General features: G+C 44.1%; 2 protein-coding genes across 6 annotated transcripts in view; both read right to left on the bottom strand.

Moving 5' to 3' along the window:
- The window catches only part of AIMP1 (aminoacyl tRNA synthetase complex interacting multifunctional protein 1), a 433,090-nt gene that overhangs the window by 265,809 nt on the left and 149,203 nt on the right, over positions 1 to 18,078 (bottom strand). The gene's annotated exons all lie outside the window — the stretch shown is intronic.
- Positions 13,300 to 18,078, bottom strand: part of NPNT (nephronectin) — a 78,238-nt gene continuing 73,459 nt past the window's right edge. For all 5 annotated transcript variants that reach the window (XM_069978411.1, XM_069978414.1, XM_069978413.1 and 2 more), the window contains 2 exons: positions 16,497 to 16,756; positions 13,300 to 15,147 (listed from right to left, as the gene is read on the bottom strand). In XM_069978411.1, the coding sequence (XP_069834512.1) occupies positions 15,055 to 15,147; positions 16,497 to 16,756 (353 nt within the window). In that variant the 3' untranslated portion in view covers positions 13,300 to 15,054. The remainder of the gene's footprint in view (positions 15,148 to 16,496; positions 16,757 to 18,078) is intronic.

Raw genomic sequence — 18,078 nt, 5'->3', positions numbered from 1 at the left:
GCTGCAGAGTGAAAGTTTCTCTCATATATCCTCTATGATATAAAATTCAGAAAAGTGCAGTAGTATTTCTTTGTGTGTGGTTTATCAAAGAAACCCTCTAAGTCCCAGGAGCTAAGGAGGAAAACATCCGAGTGAGTGTTTTATCATACTGGTTACTATTGGGGATTGGTCAGATTTCAGGCGCCACAGAACAAAGCCTGTATTATTCCTATAGTCTTCCTCTGCTACTTTCTATCAATCTTACATCTTATGCTTTGTTTTTTTTCTTATGTTTTTTTTTTCTAATGTTTCCAGAACCCAATAATTATATTTAGTGTTTAATTGTTGCACTGGATTTAAGCCCTACTGTATCCTTTTAGGAAGCTTAGAACAGCAGTAGTCAGGATTAAGCCCTGTTATTGTAGTATCTATGGAGTGTTATTCAGATATACAGTACAATGTTCTGATTCATTTGCAATGTTCCTGCATTATCATCATGGCAAAACTGGAATAGCAAAGCCGTCATTTTCATATCCGTACAGAACGCCTTTTGTCTGCTTCTCATGGCGACACTAAATGCACACGTCGTCTTCTTCTTCTTCTTCTCCTCACAACATAAGATTAGAACAGGAAAATATTGTTTTCAGATTGGAATGTGCCGAGCTCTTTCATTTAGAATAAATGACTCCAGATTTAGAGTATAGTCTGGATACACTGTGGGGTATAGAGCAGACACATAGTAGGGTGTTACAATTGGACTGGCACCATGTTACATCATATTGGGGTGAGTGCAAGCCCTAACAATCCAAAATACGAACATCCAAAGCAAAAAAAGGGATTGAAAAAGGAATAGACTGCACCTCACAAATAACCCGGAATCAAATACAATTTATTTCACATAAATGCAGGGGACAAAAAGACAATTAAAAACACTTAAAATACAAACACTCCACTGGCCACAATACGGCTCAGTGGAACCAAACCCACCAATACTAAATCTTAAGTGGCGACCATATTCAATATCCTGGAGAATGCATAATAAATAAATAAATTTCATATACACAAAAGGATATATAAATATAGTACTCAAAAAGGTATGTGTATATGTATACAAGTACAAAGTGCTAATAAATATACCTCCAAAAATATAATACCAATGCAAAAGTTAATGTGCAAGTGTAAGAAAAAAAGTGCATTCAGAATAAATCAACACAATACAACCAGTATGGCCGTCACATGGTGGGTTGGGATAGAATATAGTAGGGTGGGCAGATCATTCACAATGAAATACAATGTAACGCAATGAGGTGATGTTCATCCAGCCAGTCCTGCAGTAGCAGCCGGGCTGAACTACAAGAACAGCGGCCATTATATGACACGGCCGTGTTACAGAGCGGCCGCTGTCTTACACTGTGAACATGACCTTAGTCATAAAACTAAACTGGACATTTTCACTATGGATGTGCTGTCTCCTGCATCTTCTTCCTGGACTGAATTACCAACCTTGGGCCTGTTGGTGAGACGAGCACCCACCTACATATTTACTCCAAACTGTGCTGTTGTGTTTTTTCTTTTTTGCATGATCTTAGTTTGTTTTAGTATGTTTTATGCTTAAAGGGGTAGTGCGGCGCTAAGAAATTATTCACAGAATAACACACATTACAAAGTTATACAACTTTGTAATGTATGTTATGTCTGTGAATCGCCCCCTTCCCGTGTCCCACCCCCCCCCCCCACCCGTGTACCCGGAAGTGTTGGTGCATTATACATTACCTGATCCGTGTCGCGCATGTCCGCCATCTTGTGCCAGGACGTCATCTTCGGACGGACGGCCGAACTGCTCCGACCGTCCCTAGTGCCGGCCGCCTTCTGCAGCGTCATCAGATGCTCAGCCAATCGCGTAATCAGGAAATGTATAATGCACCACACTTCCGGGTACACGTGCGGGGGTGGTGGGACACGGGAAGGGGGCCATTCACAGACATAACATACATTACAAAGTTGTATAACTTTGTAATGTGTGTTATTCTGTGAATAATTGTTTACCGCCGCACTACCCCTTTAAGACCTTACTTTATGCTACTATAAATTGTCATGAAGGATAATTGACAGTGGTTGAGGCTTATATGAGCTCTGGCATGGGGGAATGGTAGTCGTAGTCAAATGGGCGTGAACCTAATTTTAATAATGGGATTAAATATCAGGTGATGGGTCTGATTACACAGTCAGGGTATTGAGGGGCATGTATGTGTAATATACACCCCCTGATTGTCTAATCACACCCATCACCTGATATTCTAAATGGAGTTCAAACCCTTCTGACTAAACTAAATTATAACAGAAAATATAATCCCCTTACATCTCAGAAACAGAAGGACCAAGTACACAAAAGGTGTGTGATCAGGGCACTATATGCTATGTAATGATAGTCCCCGTAAATGGAAGAGTGAGTTTCTAAACGGCCAAAGCTGATGAATGGGTTTGGGGAATTCGTGCAACACGGACTAAGCACAGTCATGTGAGTTCCTAATGAAAAATAAAAGGTAAATTAATATATACATTATGTATATATATGCACGTGAGCCCTACAACAAAGATGTGGTTTCATGTCTAAAACTCTAACATATACAGTATAGTAAGAACAACACAAAACCAGAAACATGGGAAATCCACATATAAAGGGAGAGGGGTTTTATTTATATGCTACAATGTGTTTCTGTGTCTCCACATTTTTTGGGTAATAAATAAATGAGAAGAATAATCATAGAGGAGCAAAACTAAGGGAATACATGTGGTTTTTATTGACAACATGTGACAGAAAATCTATTTGTGTGGTTAGGCAGTGAGTCAAGATGGCATGGGTCAGCCTGCCATTGTTATATAACAGACCATTATGAACATAATAACATCTTTCCACAAAACAATTATTTTTTTCTTATACTATGTATACAGTTAGTGGCAGTATATATAATTACTCCTGCACCAGGAGCAAATAGTATTCGATTGCTTTCTAATATTCGAACGATAATGCAGTAAACATTTGATACTGTGAGTGCGGGATAATAGCTGATAGCTTGCTACCACTGATTTGCGCATTCTGCGTCCTGTAAAGGCGTTGACCAGCTCTTTAATTTTATTATTTTAAAAAACAATTATGTATACTGTACATAATACCTGTTATCTTGCTACTACTGATTTGTAGTTTTCGTTATTACGTATTTTACCCTGCACCTGACCTGATACGTATGCAAGTGCGTACTGCTAGACTGAAACGTACGCTTCTACTTTACGTTAATAATTTGTTCGTGAATCTTCGGCTTACACTTGGGAAAATACGGATGTTCGCTCATCACTAGTGTTAGATGCGGCCATGCATGCTTCCCCTGTTGTCCCATATGCATCCAGAGGTGTTGACATCATTTCCTGAGGTGTCATTGTGCACTTGGTGACCTCCTAGTGGTCAAATATTGATTGCCAGGTCCCAAGTATTTTTCTTCCATAGACTATAATGGGATTCGATATTCGTTCAAATATACGAATATCGGAAGCTATTCTAATCGAATTTCGAATTATCGAATATTTCACTATTCGCTCATCTCTATTCTTTAGTTGATTGTAATGGAAACTTTGTAATAGTCGTAGAAGGCGCAATGAAGTAAATCACCGCAATCTAACAGAATTACTTAGTGCGCCTGTATCTCTCTACTGCGGAATGGGAGCAGAACAATAGCCTAACAAGTCCATAACGGCTTCTGACAGTGATGATGTCTACGGCTAATCCTTTCTTCTACTACCGCATCTCATTCAGCTTCCAGGTCACGGGGAACTTAAATGATTAAAATAAAAATAAAAAACCTATGTATTGGCGCCAGTGTATTTTTCATTCTGCTCCTTTTATCCGAAAATTCCGTATTGAGAAGTGACGCCTCGTACTTGGAGGTTTCCAATGCCCTTTAACAATAGTCTCCTGGCTCCAAAAGTGCCTTTTAACCGGCAAATAAATACCATCTAGTTTTACAAGGAACATTTAATCATTCCACAATTGGTCCCTTTTTGGGAAACAAAATGCCCCCATTTGTAATGTCCTTTCCTTAGTTTTCCCTCTCACTGCCGTAATGTGTAGCATGTGAATAATCAGGCCCATTCGGAGGAAGAGTAATGCCGCATCCATCCATCCAATCAGATTAGCCGATTCTCATTACCGCAATCCTTAACTCCTTTAATAATGATGATGAATCTCTCGGCGCGGTGCGAGCCCGGCTCCATTTTTCATGCACACCATGTGCGATTAGAACATTACATTTTTTAATTTTCCAAATGGTCATCTGTTTTGGTGCTAAGCCACATCCAATTTCCTATAATTCAGCGCTGATGAACGTGTGTGAATGAATCCCTGGCTGTTTAATGAGGCTTTTAATTAGACAATAACGATGTCTGGGAATAGAGAAATTTGCATTTAAACAAGAGCTGTGGCTTTGCATGTAATTGAGCTATTTAGCTGTGTCATTTTGCTGCGTGCAGAAGACGGCGTCTCAGGCTTCCTGCGCCTCCAAACACTCAGGGAGCGCACGCCAGATCGACTCTGCCGCTCCAAATTAAGAGGAAGGAAATGAGGCGGGAGCGTCGCTTTGAAGACCCCAGAAGTTTAAATGTGGCATTGCTTAAGGGGCATGAAGAGGACGGTGCCATGTATTCAGTATCTGGATTCACAAGGGTTAAATGAGAGAGAGTTCTGCGGGATTCATTATACAATCTCCTCAGAGGGCAGAGTTCTTATTAATTAATCTCCAGTATGGAGAGAAGCACTTCTGCTATGGGGACCTATCATGTGCGAGCTCATGAACCTCAGGGCAGCTTTAGATGAGATTAAAGTCTATGCTACCTGAGACGGGTACGAGTAATGAGTACATGGTGCGCGACAGAGCGCAGGGAGATGAAGGTGTGCGCCAGGATGATGGCTGATCCTGCATTTATACTGACTGATGACTGATCCTGCAGTTATACTAACTGATGGCTGATCCTGCAGATAAACTGACTGATGATGGATCCTACAGTTATACTGATGACGGATTCTGTAGTTATATCAACTGATGACTGACCCTGCAGGTATACTTACTGATGACTGATCCTGCAGTTACTGTATACTGACTGATGACTGACCTGCCTTTATACTGACTGATCCTGCAGTTACTGTATACTGACTGATGACTGATTCTGCATTTATAGTCCCTGATGACTGATCCTGCAGTTACTGTATACTGACTGATGACTGATCCTGCCTTTATACTGACTGATCCTGCAGTTACTGTATACTGACTGATGACTGATTCTGCATTTATAGTCCCTGATGACTGATCCTGCAGTTATACTTACTGATGACTGATCCTGCAGATATACTGACTGATGACTAATCCTTACATTAAACTGACTGATCCTGCAGTTAAACTCACTAATGACTGATCCTCGGTAATCCCTCCCCTCACTAGACAGAATCCCCATGTAAGTAACCCCCCAGTAATGAGCAGCTTCTCCCCGTCGCAGTTAGTAGGATATGTCCCTCTGTAATTTTAATTGACTGTATAGAGTTCCATGACAAAACTTAATTCACTCTAACTCCGCCAGAAATAAAGACAGACAACAAAGTTTCTTTGCTGGGTGATGGTCGGCCACAGCTTTTATTTAACCATATTAAACCGTTAGGTAACCACGGCACAGGAGTGCCAATACCCAATGGGGTAGCCTCGGGGTGCCACCGGCGGACTCCCACCGTACACGTACGACCGCTATTCCCCAGCACTGCAAATCAGGTTTTTTCCCCGCAGCTGTGACTTGTCCAACCAATAACTGAGTATTACTTGTATATATAATTTTTTTTTTTTAAACTTGCACACTCAAAACAACTATAACCAGGGAGGGCGGGTGGGAAACCGCTCCAGAGAGGCAGGTCAGTGACAAAGCGCTGGCAGGCTGCATGTTTTATAGGGGGAGAGATGACATGCCTACGTCCCCTCTCTGATAGGCCCAGAAACCCGGGAACCACAGATATTGGCCCTATGCTAATCTAAATGAAAAAGGGGGGAGGAGGTCAGAGAGCTCACTTGGCAAATGTTAACCCCTTCCTGGAGACCCATGCAAACCTAGCTAAGGAGCACATGGAGGAAGCCCTCCTACAGTCAGGCATCACCCATTCTTATGCAGACGGGTGCTGTTAAAAAAAAACAACAACAACACAATACTAACCAATTCCCGTGCAGCCCTCCACTGTCTGTTCTTGCTCTCTGCTATTGACTTATGCATCGGAGCTCAGGGGATGAGAGTAGCCTCTTCTGACCACAGGCATAATGCTGCCTCCAGCCACAAGAGTGACTGACAGGGTGGTGAGCTAATGGCTCCTTGCTCTGTCAGTGTGCCACATTCAACTGTGTGCTTATAGTTAAAGGGGTAGCCGCACCCAGCAGCTAAGGGAGCTCCCCAGGAGCAGAAGGCCCTGCTGCTTCTTTCATTAGACCCAGCCCTTTGGACTTGCAAGGGGGGCCCACACTAGCTCAGGGCCCATGACTGGGCCAGTCCAAGCGGCAGCATACAGTTTTATATTTTAACTATTAAACGGGGTGACTGAGAGGCGCCAACGAACGCTGTTGCTCCTCATTCCCACACGTAATAGTGGTGGCAGTGAGCGGGTGAGAGCCAGGGGGGCCGCGGGGGGCTGCAGGGGAGCTGCCCAGGTGATCGCTAAATTGTCCGGCCAGATCATAGCAGATAGCAGCGGTCTGCTGGCACCGATCCTATTCCACGAAGCAACATCAGCGGATCGCTGCTATATTAGTCGCTTGTCTTTCAACATGTTGAAAGACAAACGCCTGCAATGATCAGCTGACATCGCTCATGTCGGCTGATCGTTGCCTTCTATTACACAAGACAATTATCGGCCGATAATCATTTCGTGTAATAGGGCCTTAACAAAGTTATATGTGTAGGACTTAGTCAAGAGAAATATCTTTGCACGTACAATCATTTAACAAACTTGTCTCTTTCTCCTGATATACCGCTCTTTTCCTATGATAATTAACAGCTTGTTATCTAGGTTACCAACTACCACTGTACAGTATACACTCACCGGCCACTTCATTAGGTACACCTGTCCAACTGCACGTTACCACTTAATTTCTAATCAGCCAATCACATGGCGGCAACTCAGTCCATTTAGGCATGTAGACATGGTCAAGACAATCTCCTGCAGTTCAAACCGAGCATCAGTATGGGGAAGAAAGGTGATTTGAGTGTCTTTGAACGTGGCATGGTTGTTGGTGCCAGAAGGGCTGGTCTGAGTATTTCAGAAACTGCTGATCTACTGGGATTTCCACCACAACCATCTCTAGGGTTTACAGAGAATGGTCCGAAAAAGAAAAAACATCCAGTGAGCGGCAGTTCTGTGGGCGGAAATGCCTTGTTGATGCCAGAGGTCAGAGGAGAATGGGCAGACTGGTTCGAGCTGATAGAAAGGCAACAGTGACTCAAATAGCCAACCGTTACAACCAAGGTAGGTAGAAGAGCATCTCTGAACGCACAGTACGACCAACTTTGAGGCAGATGGGCTACAGCAGCAGAAGACCACACCGGGTGCCACTCCTTTCAGCTAAGAACAGGAAACTGAGGCTACAATTTGCACAAGCTCATCAAAATTGGACAGTAGAAGATTGGAAAAACGTTGCCTGGTCTGATGAGTCTCGATTTCTGCTGCGACATTCGGATGGTAGGGTCAGAATTTGGCGTCAACAACATGAAAGCATGGATCCATCCTGCCTTGTATCAACGGTTCAGGCTGGTGGTGGTGGTGTCATGGTGTGGGGAATATTTTCTTGGCACTCTTTGGGCCCCTTGGTAGCAATTGAGCATCGTTGCAATGCCACAGCCTACCTGAGTATTGTTGCTGACCATGTCCATCCCTTTATGACCACATTGTACCCAACATCTGATGGCTACTTTCAGCAGGATAATGCGCCATGTCATAAAGCTAGAATCATCTCAGACTGGTTTCTTGAACATGACAATGAGTTCACTGTACTCCAATGGCCTCCACAGTCACCAGATCTCAATCCAATAGAGCATCTTTGGGATGTGGTGGAACGGGAGATTCGCATCATGGATGTGCAGCCGACAAATCTGCGGCAACTGTGTGATGCCATCATGTCAATATGGACCAAAATCTCTGAGGAAGCTTCCAGCACCTTGTTGTATCTATGCCACCAAGAATTGAGGCAGTTCTGAAGGCAAAAGGGGGTCCAACCCGTTACTAGCATGGTGTACCTAATAAAGTGGCCGGTGAGTGTATATACTGTTGTATTTCTACATTATAGTTATATACACATCAGCCAGACCACAGCTTTTAGAGCAGAGTGGTGGTCTGTAACCTAGACAAGGAACTGTCAACAATGGGAGGGAAAAGCAGCATATCAGGAGAAGGCGACAGGTTTGCTATATGACTGTATTTGCAAAATTATTTCTCTTGACTAATGGTGGTTTTAGACGGAATGATTTATCGTTCGAATTTGCACGATAACGATCTTATTAGGCTACTATTAGGCTATGTTCACACAACGTATTTTTTCGTATTTATATGGTCGTTGTTGCAATTTGCAACAACGACCGTATAAATACGAAAAAATAAGTTGGCCGGCTGTCTATGGGATCCCGGCCGGAGCATATACAGATAGTATACGGCTCTAGCGGCGCCACAAACAACTGACGTCAGTTTTCTGCAGCCGCTATTCAGTGAATAGCGGCCATAGAAAACCATGTCAATGCACACGGCTAATGCTGCGGCCGCTTGCTTCATAGTGTGCTATGGGTAGTTCCGATGCGAACGCAAGCTGATGCGCCCGCATCAGAACTCTGCGGCAGGAACGATCATCCGGCCTGTACTGCAGTCACAGAATGGCCGGTCTCTTTCGCCATGTGAACATGACCTAACAGTGTATGCATTTACTGTTCTAACATCTGATAAACACGGCCGGAAAAAGAAAGCAAACATGTTAGTGTATTTTAGTGTAAAGGCAATCTAAACAGAGCATAGTCCATTAGTAGAGATGGAATAGAGATATGTAGACATGAATAATTTTATAAAGAACTTACTGCCTCACTACTTACTACAGTGACCAAATATGTGCAAGTTCCTCATCTGGCCATAAAGACGACAGAAGTGTAAAGTGTATGGAGACCTATAGATGGAAATGCACAGTCTAAACATAGATCTGCTGCCTTCAGTTTCTCTATCTATCTTATATTTGTCTGTTTCATAGCTAATATTAAAGGGGTACTCTGGCAAAAATCTTTTCTTTTCACATCAACTGGTGTCAGAAAGTTATATAGATTTGTAATTTACTCCTATTTAAAATTCTCAAGTCTTCCCATACTTATCAGCTGCTGTATGTCCATCAGAAAGTGGTGTATTTTTTCAGTATGACAAAATGCTCTCTACTGCCATCTCTGTCTGAGACAGGAACTGTCCAGAGGAGCAGCAAATCCTCATAGAAAACCTTTCCTGCTCTGGACAGTTCCTGTCTCAGACAGAGGTGGCAGCAGACAGCACTGTGTCAGACTGAAAAGAACCTGTAGGACATACAGCAGCTGATAAGTATGGGAAGACATGCGATTTTTAACTAGAAGTAAATTACAAATCTATACAACTTTCTAAAACCAGTTCGTGGTGACCCCTGGGATGTTATGTTGGAGGTGTGGCCGGTCACTTGCTAGATGTTGAAGTGTGACGCCAGATCTATGGTGGTTGGCCGAGATACAGCCGGGCCCAGTGACGTTGTGTTTTGATGCCAGAGCCGGTTCGGCACACAGGTATGGTGGCACACCTGCTCTTAGTTTAAAGGGCCGGTTGTACCTTGTTCCCCTGTTGACAGTGTCCTGCCGGGCTGCTACGGGGTCCCTTGGGATGATATCACGGTGGGCCAGAGCGGTGTAGTGACCCACCCATACTACTAGAACTGCCATTCACAGAAAAGGGAAATGTCCCAAGGATGTAGTGTACACTGTGTCGGTGTGGGGTGAAGAATCACAGAGTCTCTTTATCATAAATAATCTCGTTTTACTGTGAAAGTCCTTGTGTGCAGCAGGTAATACAGCTTTTCCTTAATAGGGTATGTTTCTCTTGAGAAAGCACTTACTAATACACTCGGTAGTACACTTGATAATACAGCAACCAGATCTGTGATAGGGATACAGTGAAGAGTACGGTCGTGCTGACTGAGTAGCGTGCTGAGAGATACAAAGAATCAGAGTAGCAGAGAGGAGGATGTTGTGAGCGTCCCAACCCAAGTAGTACTGTGCTCTGCCGGGATGTTGGAGAATGAGGTAAAAGAATACTTAGAAGACGAAGAGAATACTTGTGCCTGTGTTTTGACCTTTGGGTCTTCGCACCACCTAATGCCCTACCAGTGTCGGGGGACCTGTCCTAGAGGGTGACACAAGGCCCAGACCCTGTTACCTGGGATGAGCGGAATGCTGAGGATTTCCTGCTGGCAACCTCACTGCGAGATAGAGTTCCTAGGCTCATAGCAACTCTTGGCTCTATCGGATCAGTTCCTAGCCTCTGTCTGTGGATGCTGTCCTGCACTGTGACTCTTCTAGTCCACGGCGTGAGTTGAGGTTATCTCTGACTTGTCCTCTTCTGTAGGAGTTTAGCACTGCATAGTGTTGTGTAGAGTAAACGGAGGAGAAACTGTTAGCTGTGTCTTGTCTTGCTTCCTACCCATACAGGGACCTGACTAAGACTGGCAGAGGACCAGGGCCCAAGAGGACCACTGTGGGGAGCTGTCTAGCCTGCGTCCTTCCCCTTCAAGGTCCAACACAAAAAAAAAGGTACACTTCCTCTACCCATGTGATTTCCTCCCTCACAGCGCACCTTAGAAACGGTGGGGAAGGAAGAGTGCATTAGAAGAAGTAAAGAAAGAGATAATAGGATAGAAGAAAACATTCCCATAGGCTCACAGATCCATGTCACACACAAATAAACAATAACCCTTTCTATACCTACATATCTATAACAGCGACATCTAGTGGCGAAACTTTATCACTACTTTCATCACCACTGACTCACAATAAGTACAGGCTTTTGCGAAGGGTGCAACCAATAGAAACACCCGTGGTGGGACACCTAAAGTTGATTTGAAAGAAAAAGATTTTCTCTGGATAATCCCGTTAATCTCAGAACAAGGAGGCTCCTTACAGCTAGAAGCCAGTGGCCTCCAGAGCTGACATCTACTCCTCTGAGCCAGACTCCTCTATACATCCTGTGGAATGTGCCACAGTTTCAATTTTACCCTCTTGGTTGATGCAGGAGTTTTAGTCCTACAATGCTTTGCATTACATGGTGGGCTCTATTACAAGCATATCAGACCACTGTGTTGCAGCAGGACTAGTTTATAGACAGACGGTGCAGTCAAATCCTTCTTTACTGCTAATCCATGAGGTTGCCTAGACCATACGAGTATATCTGCTCACAGCCAGACAATGAGCCACTGTGCTGGTGACATCACATACTACTACAACCGGCGCAGTCGTATGACAGAATGTCACTTTTTCTGACAGACCTTCATCTCATGTCACTCAGAGTGAAGCCTTGAGGCGCTGTGCATAGACTATATAATGATGCTGCAGCTGAGTGATCCTGGTGTCACAGATATCACAGACAACACTACTACTGCAGGTCCACAATAAGGACCTGCTGAGCCTACTGCATGCCGCCTCTCATCTCAGCTGCTGTGTTAAACACAAATGTGAATATATATATATATATATATATATATATATATATATATATATATATATATATATATATATAATCAAGGTCCAGTCCTGCCAACAACCTTATTGTACGTGTCTAGTAGCACTTTGCACATAATATAACAGTTTGGCATTGACAAGTTTAACATATTCTAATACAAAGATGGAATAGTATGAAGTATGAAACAAAAAAATGTCTAGTATGAGAAGTGCTTTGGGTTCCAAACAAAAACATTTCAGAGAACATTCACGTCTCTGGTCATAAAATGTGTATGTGCAAAAGATGAAATGTTCACAGACAAAGAATGTTCCGGACAATCCCCGTCTTGGAGCGTTTTCTAGTCCAGTATTTGCTAAGGCTGTACATGTCCCCTTACATTGTGCTCTATGTGGTGGAAGCCGTCTCACACGTCACTCCTTGTAATCCGCTCACACTTCACACAGGAACTGTTTGGAAATCCAAATAATTTCAATGAGGAATAGTAATGCTGCTGTATGAAGTCATGACTAGAGATGATCGAACATCGGAAAATCTTAGGTTTTATAGAACTCGAACCTTGTCGAACCTTACGTATTTGATTCCCTATGTCTTCCCGGTCTGTGGGGAAGGAGAAGACAGTACCGCCTGGAGTGTAACATATTAGTATAAGGTCAGATTAAAACAATGACAAATGCTGTGGTCAAAACCGCTTTAATTGTCTTGAAAATATATATTTTTAAGGTTGATGTCTACACCGATCTGCCATAACATTAAAACCAGTAATGGGCGAAGTGGTTCTCTCTTGACAATGGGCCAGCATAACGATCTGAAAGACTAAAGACTGGGCCAGACCGTCTCCAAACAGCAGGTTTTATAGGGTGTCAGTACATACCAACTTCAAGGGTCAGCAACCAGCAACTTCAAGGGTCAGCAACCAGTAGCAGGGTCATGAACATTCAAGCCTCACTCAAGACTTTCCTATAAGGTCATATTGCACAGAAGGGCTACTGTAGCTTACATAACTGGAAACATTATTGCTGGCTATAACAGAAAGGTGTAAGTACATACAGTACAGTGCATTACTACTGTGGAGCCACAGACCGGTCCAAACTTCCATGGTGATTCCCAGCCACTACTGAACGTGCCTCGAACTGCATCAGAACTGGACCATGGAAGAGTGCCACGAACTATGTGTCGGTTAAGCATTGGTTACATGGAGAATAGATGGTTTCAGGATGCCTTGTGAAGAAATCAAGCAAGTGGGGCACTGGGCAACATTCTAGTTTGAAAGGTGAGTCCTGGCTTTTATGTGGTCATTTTGTTTTGTGGCTTACCATCTAAATAGTAATGCACAAGTACCACCCCTAATGCCATAATGGCAGTGACTAGAGATGAGCGAACCGGGTTCGGGTTCGAGTCGATCTGAACCCGAACGCTCGGTATTTGATTAGCGGGGGAAGCTGAACTTGGATAAAGCTCTAAGGTTGTCTGGAAAACATGGATACAGCCAATGACTATATCCATGTTTTCCACATAGCCTTAGGGCTTTATCCAAGTTCAGCAGCCACCGCTAATCAAATTCCGAAGGTTCGGGTTCGGATGGACTCGAGCATGCTCCAGGTTCGCTCATCTCTAGCAGTGACCTCTTTAGTAGGGCAATTATGTGACACTGCTACAATTCTCTCAAGGTGTTGATTTGGTCTTTCCCAAAGGCCCCAGATATCCTATTAAGCATCTGTGGGAGGTGCTGGACAAATACATCCAATCCATAAATGCCTCACCTTACAGTTTATAGAACTTAAAGGAAAAGTCCCACCATTTTTAAAATCTGGCAGCCAGCAGGGGCAAAATTGATTACAAGTACAAACTCCGGGATCTCTGGCCGTGGCATGTCATGACCCAGCCCGACTTAACCAGTCAGTCACTGGGGTGGGACGCCGCTCCAGTCACTGATTGGCTTAGTGGCCAGTCCATAAGCCGGGACCTTTTCCCTCAAGTCACGACGTCATCACAACTCGGGGAAAAATGCCTCCAGCAGGGGTCCAGAGGCCGCTCCAGCCGCTCACCGCGGGCATGGGGGAGGCAAGTTCATAATTGTAATCAATTTCCCCCCCTGCTGGCTGCCGAATTTTAAAAATGACTTATCCTTTAAAGGATCTGTTAACGGATCTGGCGCCAAATACCAAAGAACCAAAGAAGTATTCCAGTGTTTCTTAAAAATAATGTGCTGCAGAGTCTGGGGGGAAATACCTACCTAGCTCCAGTGGCCTGCTGGTCCCCTCTGCAGCTTCCCTTCTTCTCCTTCTGGTCCCCGCAATCTTTTCTCTTCGTCCTGCTTCAGAATTTAGTGATAGGTGCAGGACCTTCCTTCTCAGCCAATCACTGGTCGCTGCGGGGGAAACCAGCAGGAAGTGGACTAGATTTTTTTTAATACCTGCAGTATATTATCTTAAAAAAACCCACTAATGTCTCTAATGTCGTGACTGATCAGTGTACGTTGCGACCACAAACTCTTAATAACATAAGCAGATATTTTCCATATACAATGGGGTTCAACATCGTCTTTCTTGCATGGAAAAATCTGTCTCTGAAGTGACGGTAGTAGAAAAAATGACAACACTGATTATTATACATGATACAAAAATATCATTTCAACACTTTTTGTAGGTAAGAATGTACATATATCATGCCAAAAAAAACATTAATATATTTACTCATTTAAACTTCCAACTGTTTTATGTGGCCAAGAAAGCCGCCTAACAAGCACCATGTAAGTGTTCTTTACAAAGACTCGGGACGTGACGAGGTGTCTGACCTTAAGAGCTATTCAACATAATTAAATAAGATGCTATATCCATTATAAAAAAAAAAGTTGTGGAGTTCAAATCTTCTGATAAATACATAGGTACACAATAGGCATTTACAAAGCTTTCAGCTCCACTAGTTCTAGAGTCTGACTTGGCAACAGTTATTGAACGTCAGAGTTTTCTCAACTCCCTGAAGCTCGAGCACATGTATTTCAAGAAGTAACGCTGCACCAGACCAGACATGTTTCTCTTGAGTTTCATCAAGTCATTTCCTCAGGTAAAGTTCTTTGGTAGTGAGTAAAAAGCAAAGAAATAGTGTCTGGAGACATATATCTGGGAGAAAGTTCTTGTGCTCGTTGTCATCGTATGAGGAGACAATGCAGGAGTCCTCGACTCTTCTTTTTTTTTTGTGAATTTGTTGACTTGAAGTCCCGTAAGTTTTCCTGCCCATCTGGCACGATGGGTCGTCACACAAAGCTACAACTATGATGATTGTTAAGCCTTGGCACAGTGTCCTCTCTTCAAGCTGACGTCATCAAGACCAACATTTCCTGATCGAACTTTCCCTCGTTCTGCTTTAAAGACAATCTGCAAAAGAATTAAAAGCAGACAGTTGGTTAGTACTGGCCTCTCTGCCTGTCAGTCATCCCCGCCGAGCGCGCTGACAGGCAGAGAATGGTGACTACACACGGGCAGGGAGCCACCCACATGACTACCTCCCCGCCTCTGCCTGCCTGCTGCACAGGAACTTTATACAGTGATGCAGGGAACCACATCAGCCCATTTGGGTTGATCGGTTCCCTTTACAACATGAACAGTTGGTGGGCCATGAGGACTGGAATTGAGAAGCATATAAGTGATTCTGTAAATTTTTCACTTTTTCAGACTTCTAAGTAGTGATGAGCGAACAACCTAATGTTCGGTTCAGATCCCGAACATAAATAAAAACATCGTGATCGGTTCATGTTTATCAAACAATCACGAACAAATAACGAACATACAGTAGAAGCATACTATTCGTTCTACGCACATGCGTACAGATTATCAGGTACAAAGCATAAATCACACAGCATATGTTCGTAAGTTCGAATATTTTTGAAAATGATCGGTATAACCATTCAGAACATTGAACAAATTATCATCATTGAACAATTAGCATCATGTTCGTATGAACATAGGAACATTTACGAACATGTTCTCTCCCCACTACTTCTAAGTCCATTATATAGGTAAATTACCAACTTTTTGTATCCTTCTAAGGATATGTGCACACTACAAAATATGCAAGGAATTTTTAAGCGGATTCCGCTTGAAGTTCCACATGTCCCATTGATTCAAAGGCAATTCTTTGTCAATTCTTTGGGCGGATTGCGCTTGAGGAATCCAATTGAATCAATGGGACATGCGGAACGTCAAGCGGAATCCGCTTAAAAATTCCTTGCCCATTCCATAGTGTGCACAAACCCTTAAATAGGGTTTATGCAGGCAGCAAAAGATGGCTCAAGTCTTCTCTCCGGCACCCACTTTTTGCATTTTCACCTCTCATAAGTATACATTCTGACGTATAGAGTTACATATTACAAATGTCATGGCGACATAGTGCAGCTATTGGTCATCGCGTGTGCTCGTGGTTTTGCCCGCACATGATGATCAGGATCTACACCCGCCTTCTTTCATCTCGAAGAATATAGTGTACTTCTAAGATGTGGAAATACAAGAAGTGTGTGTCGAGGAGCAGACTGCTTCATCCATCTTCTGCTCCCTGCACAACCCCGTTTTTTAAATGAACCTTTATCATGTTTCATTATGTTTATGGAGACGGATAAATATTTAACTGCGCTAGTAACAAATTGCTTTTACATGTCTATTATAAAATGTAAACTGTAAGGAATATAAAACACAGACAAAAGCAGCAATAATGAGGCTGGTCTACTTACACTTCTGACCCCTTTGCCCGGCAGAGTGATGTGTGTTTCGCCCCATTCTTGGCTGCTTCCATTTCTTGCCCACACAGCGGGGCCATGAATGCCGGATCTTCTTACAAAGACTTGGAGTTTACCAGCTTTCTCTCCAGAGACTAAGTGTCTGAATGACAAGCAGAGGTCTCCAGAGTAGGAAAGGTGACCGAGAGGAAGGACCAGCCGTGCTACCTTTCCAGAGGTTGCTTTGGGTTCCATGAGGGTCAAATATTTTCCCCCTAAATAGAGCAATGATTTGTGAGTGACATACAGTGACTTTAACCCACCAAGGAGAACAGTAAATTAGAGTTGTTTATTGAAGTCACTTTAAGCTATACATTTTATTTCATTATCACTTTTCTGTCTTTTACTGGGATTGTATGTTTCACCACCTCTGATGCATCACAGCGACACCTGCTCCTCCAATCACTGGCTAAGGCAGAGCAACATTACAAGCAGTGATTGGCTGAACAGGCAGCCATTCCAGTTGAGACAAAGCAGCATCATCAGGGGGATTATTGCCTGGGCCCATACACAGAAAATCTGCAGCACTGGACTATCCCATCACTCTGCTCCTCTCGCAACTTTCTTCCCATTACTATCACAGATCTATGTGCTGTAGGCCTGGCTACTTATTTTAAACCAAAAACTGGCAACATCCAGACTGAGATTATCTCCCGGCCCTCAAGTATCATATTCCTCCTTCATTCCTCATGTTCTCGCTCAGAATTTAATACATCCTGAATGGAGAGTAGGGATGGTCCGAACCCGCCGAGGTTCGGGTTCGTAGGAACCCGAACGCTCGGCATCGGATTACCGCTGTCTGCCCACTCCGTGCAGCGGGCGGATACAGTGGGAGGACCGCCTGGAAAGCTGGGATACAGCCATAGCCATAGGCTGTATCCCAGTTTTCCAGGCGTTCCTCCCGCTGGATCCGCCCGCTGCACGGAGCGGGCAGACAGCGGTGATCATTGCGGATTGGTTCGGGTTCGTACGAACTCGGTTCGGACCATCCCTAATGGAGACCATCAATACCACCTTATTAAAGGGAACCTGTCACCCCCGTGCCGGGGTGACAGGCTCCCGACCCCCCGTTAGAGCCCCCTATACTTACCTAATCCCGCCGGGTCCCGCTTCTGGAGATGGTCGGGTGATGAAGATCTCAGCCGCTGCAGCCCGGCGCGCGCGCTGAGAGATGAGTCCAACACTCATAGAGAATGACGGAGCGCTGGACTCTCCTGTCATTCTCTATGGGCGTTGGACTCATCTCTCAGCGCGCGCGCCGGGCTGCAGCGGCTGAGATCTTCATCACCCGACCACCTCCAGAAGCGGGACCCGGCGGGATTAGGTAAGTATAGGGGGCTTTAACGGGGGGTCGGGAGCCTGTCACCCCGGCACGGGGGGTGACAGGTTCCCTTTAAGTGGCCCCTTCAGTCAATATCCAACTTATTTACTCAGTCTGAAAATTCATCCGGCCAGTACTGCAGTACCGGCCGGGATGATCTTTGCAGAGACCGGGCGTTCCGTGACCCGGCCAGGTCACGGAACGGCCGGTCTTTCA

The sequence above is a fragment of the Dendropsophus ebraccatus genome, chromosome 7, assembly GCF_027789765.1.
Source record: "Dendropsophus ebraccatus isolate aDenEbr1 chromosome 7, aDenEbr1.pat, whole genome shotgun sequence".
Classification (NCBI taxonomy): Eukaryota; Metazoa; Chordata; class Amphibia; order Anura; family Hylidae; genus Dendropsophus; species Dendropsophus ebraccatus.
Note: the sequence above shows the minus strand (reverse complement) of the source record. Positions and strands in the feature narration are given on the sequence as shown.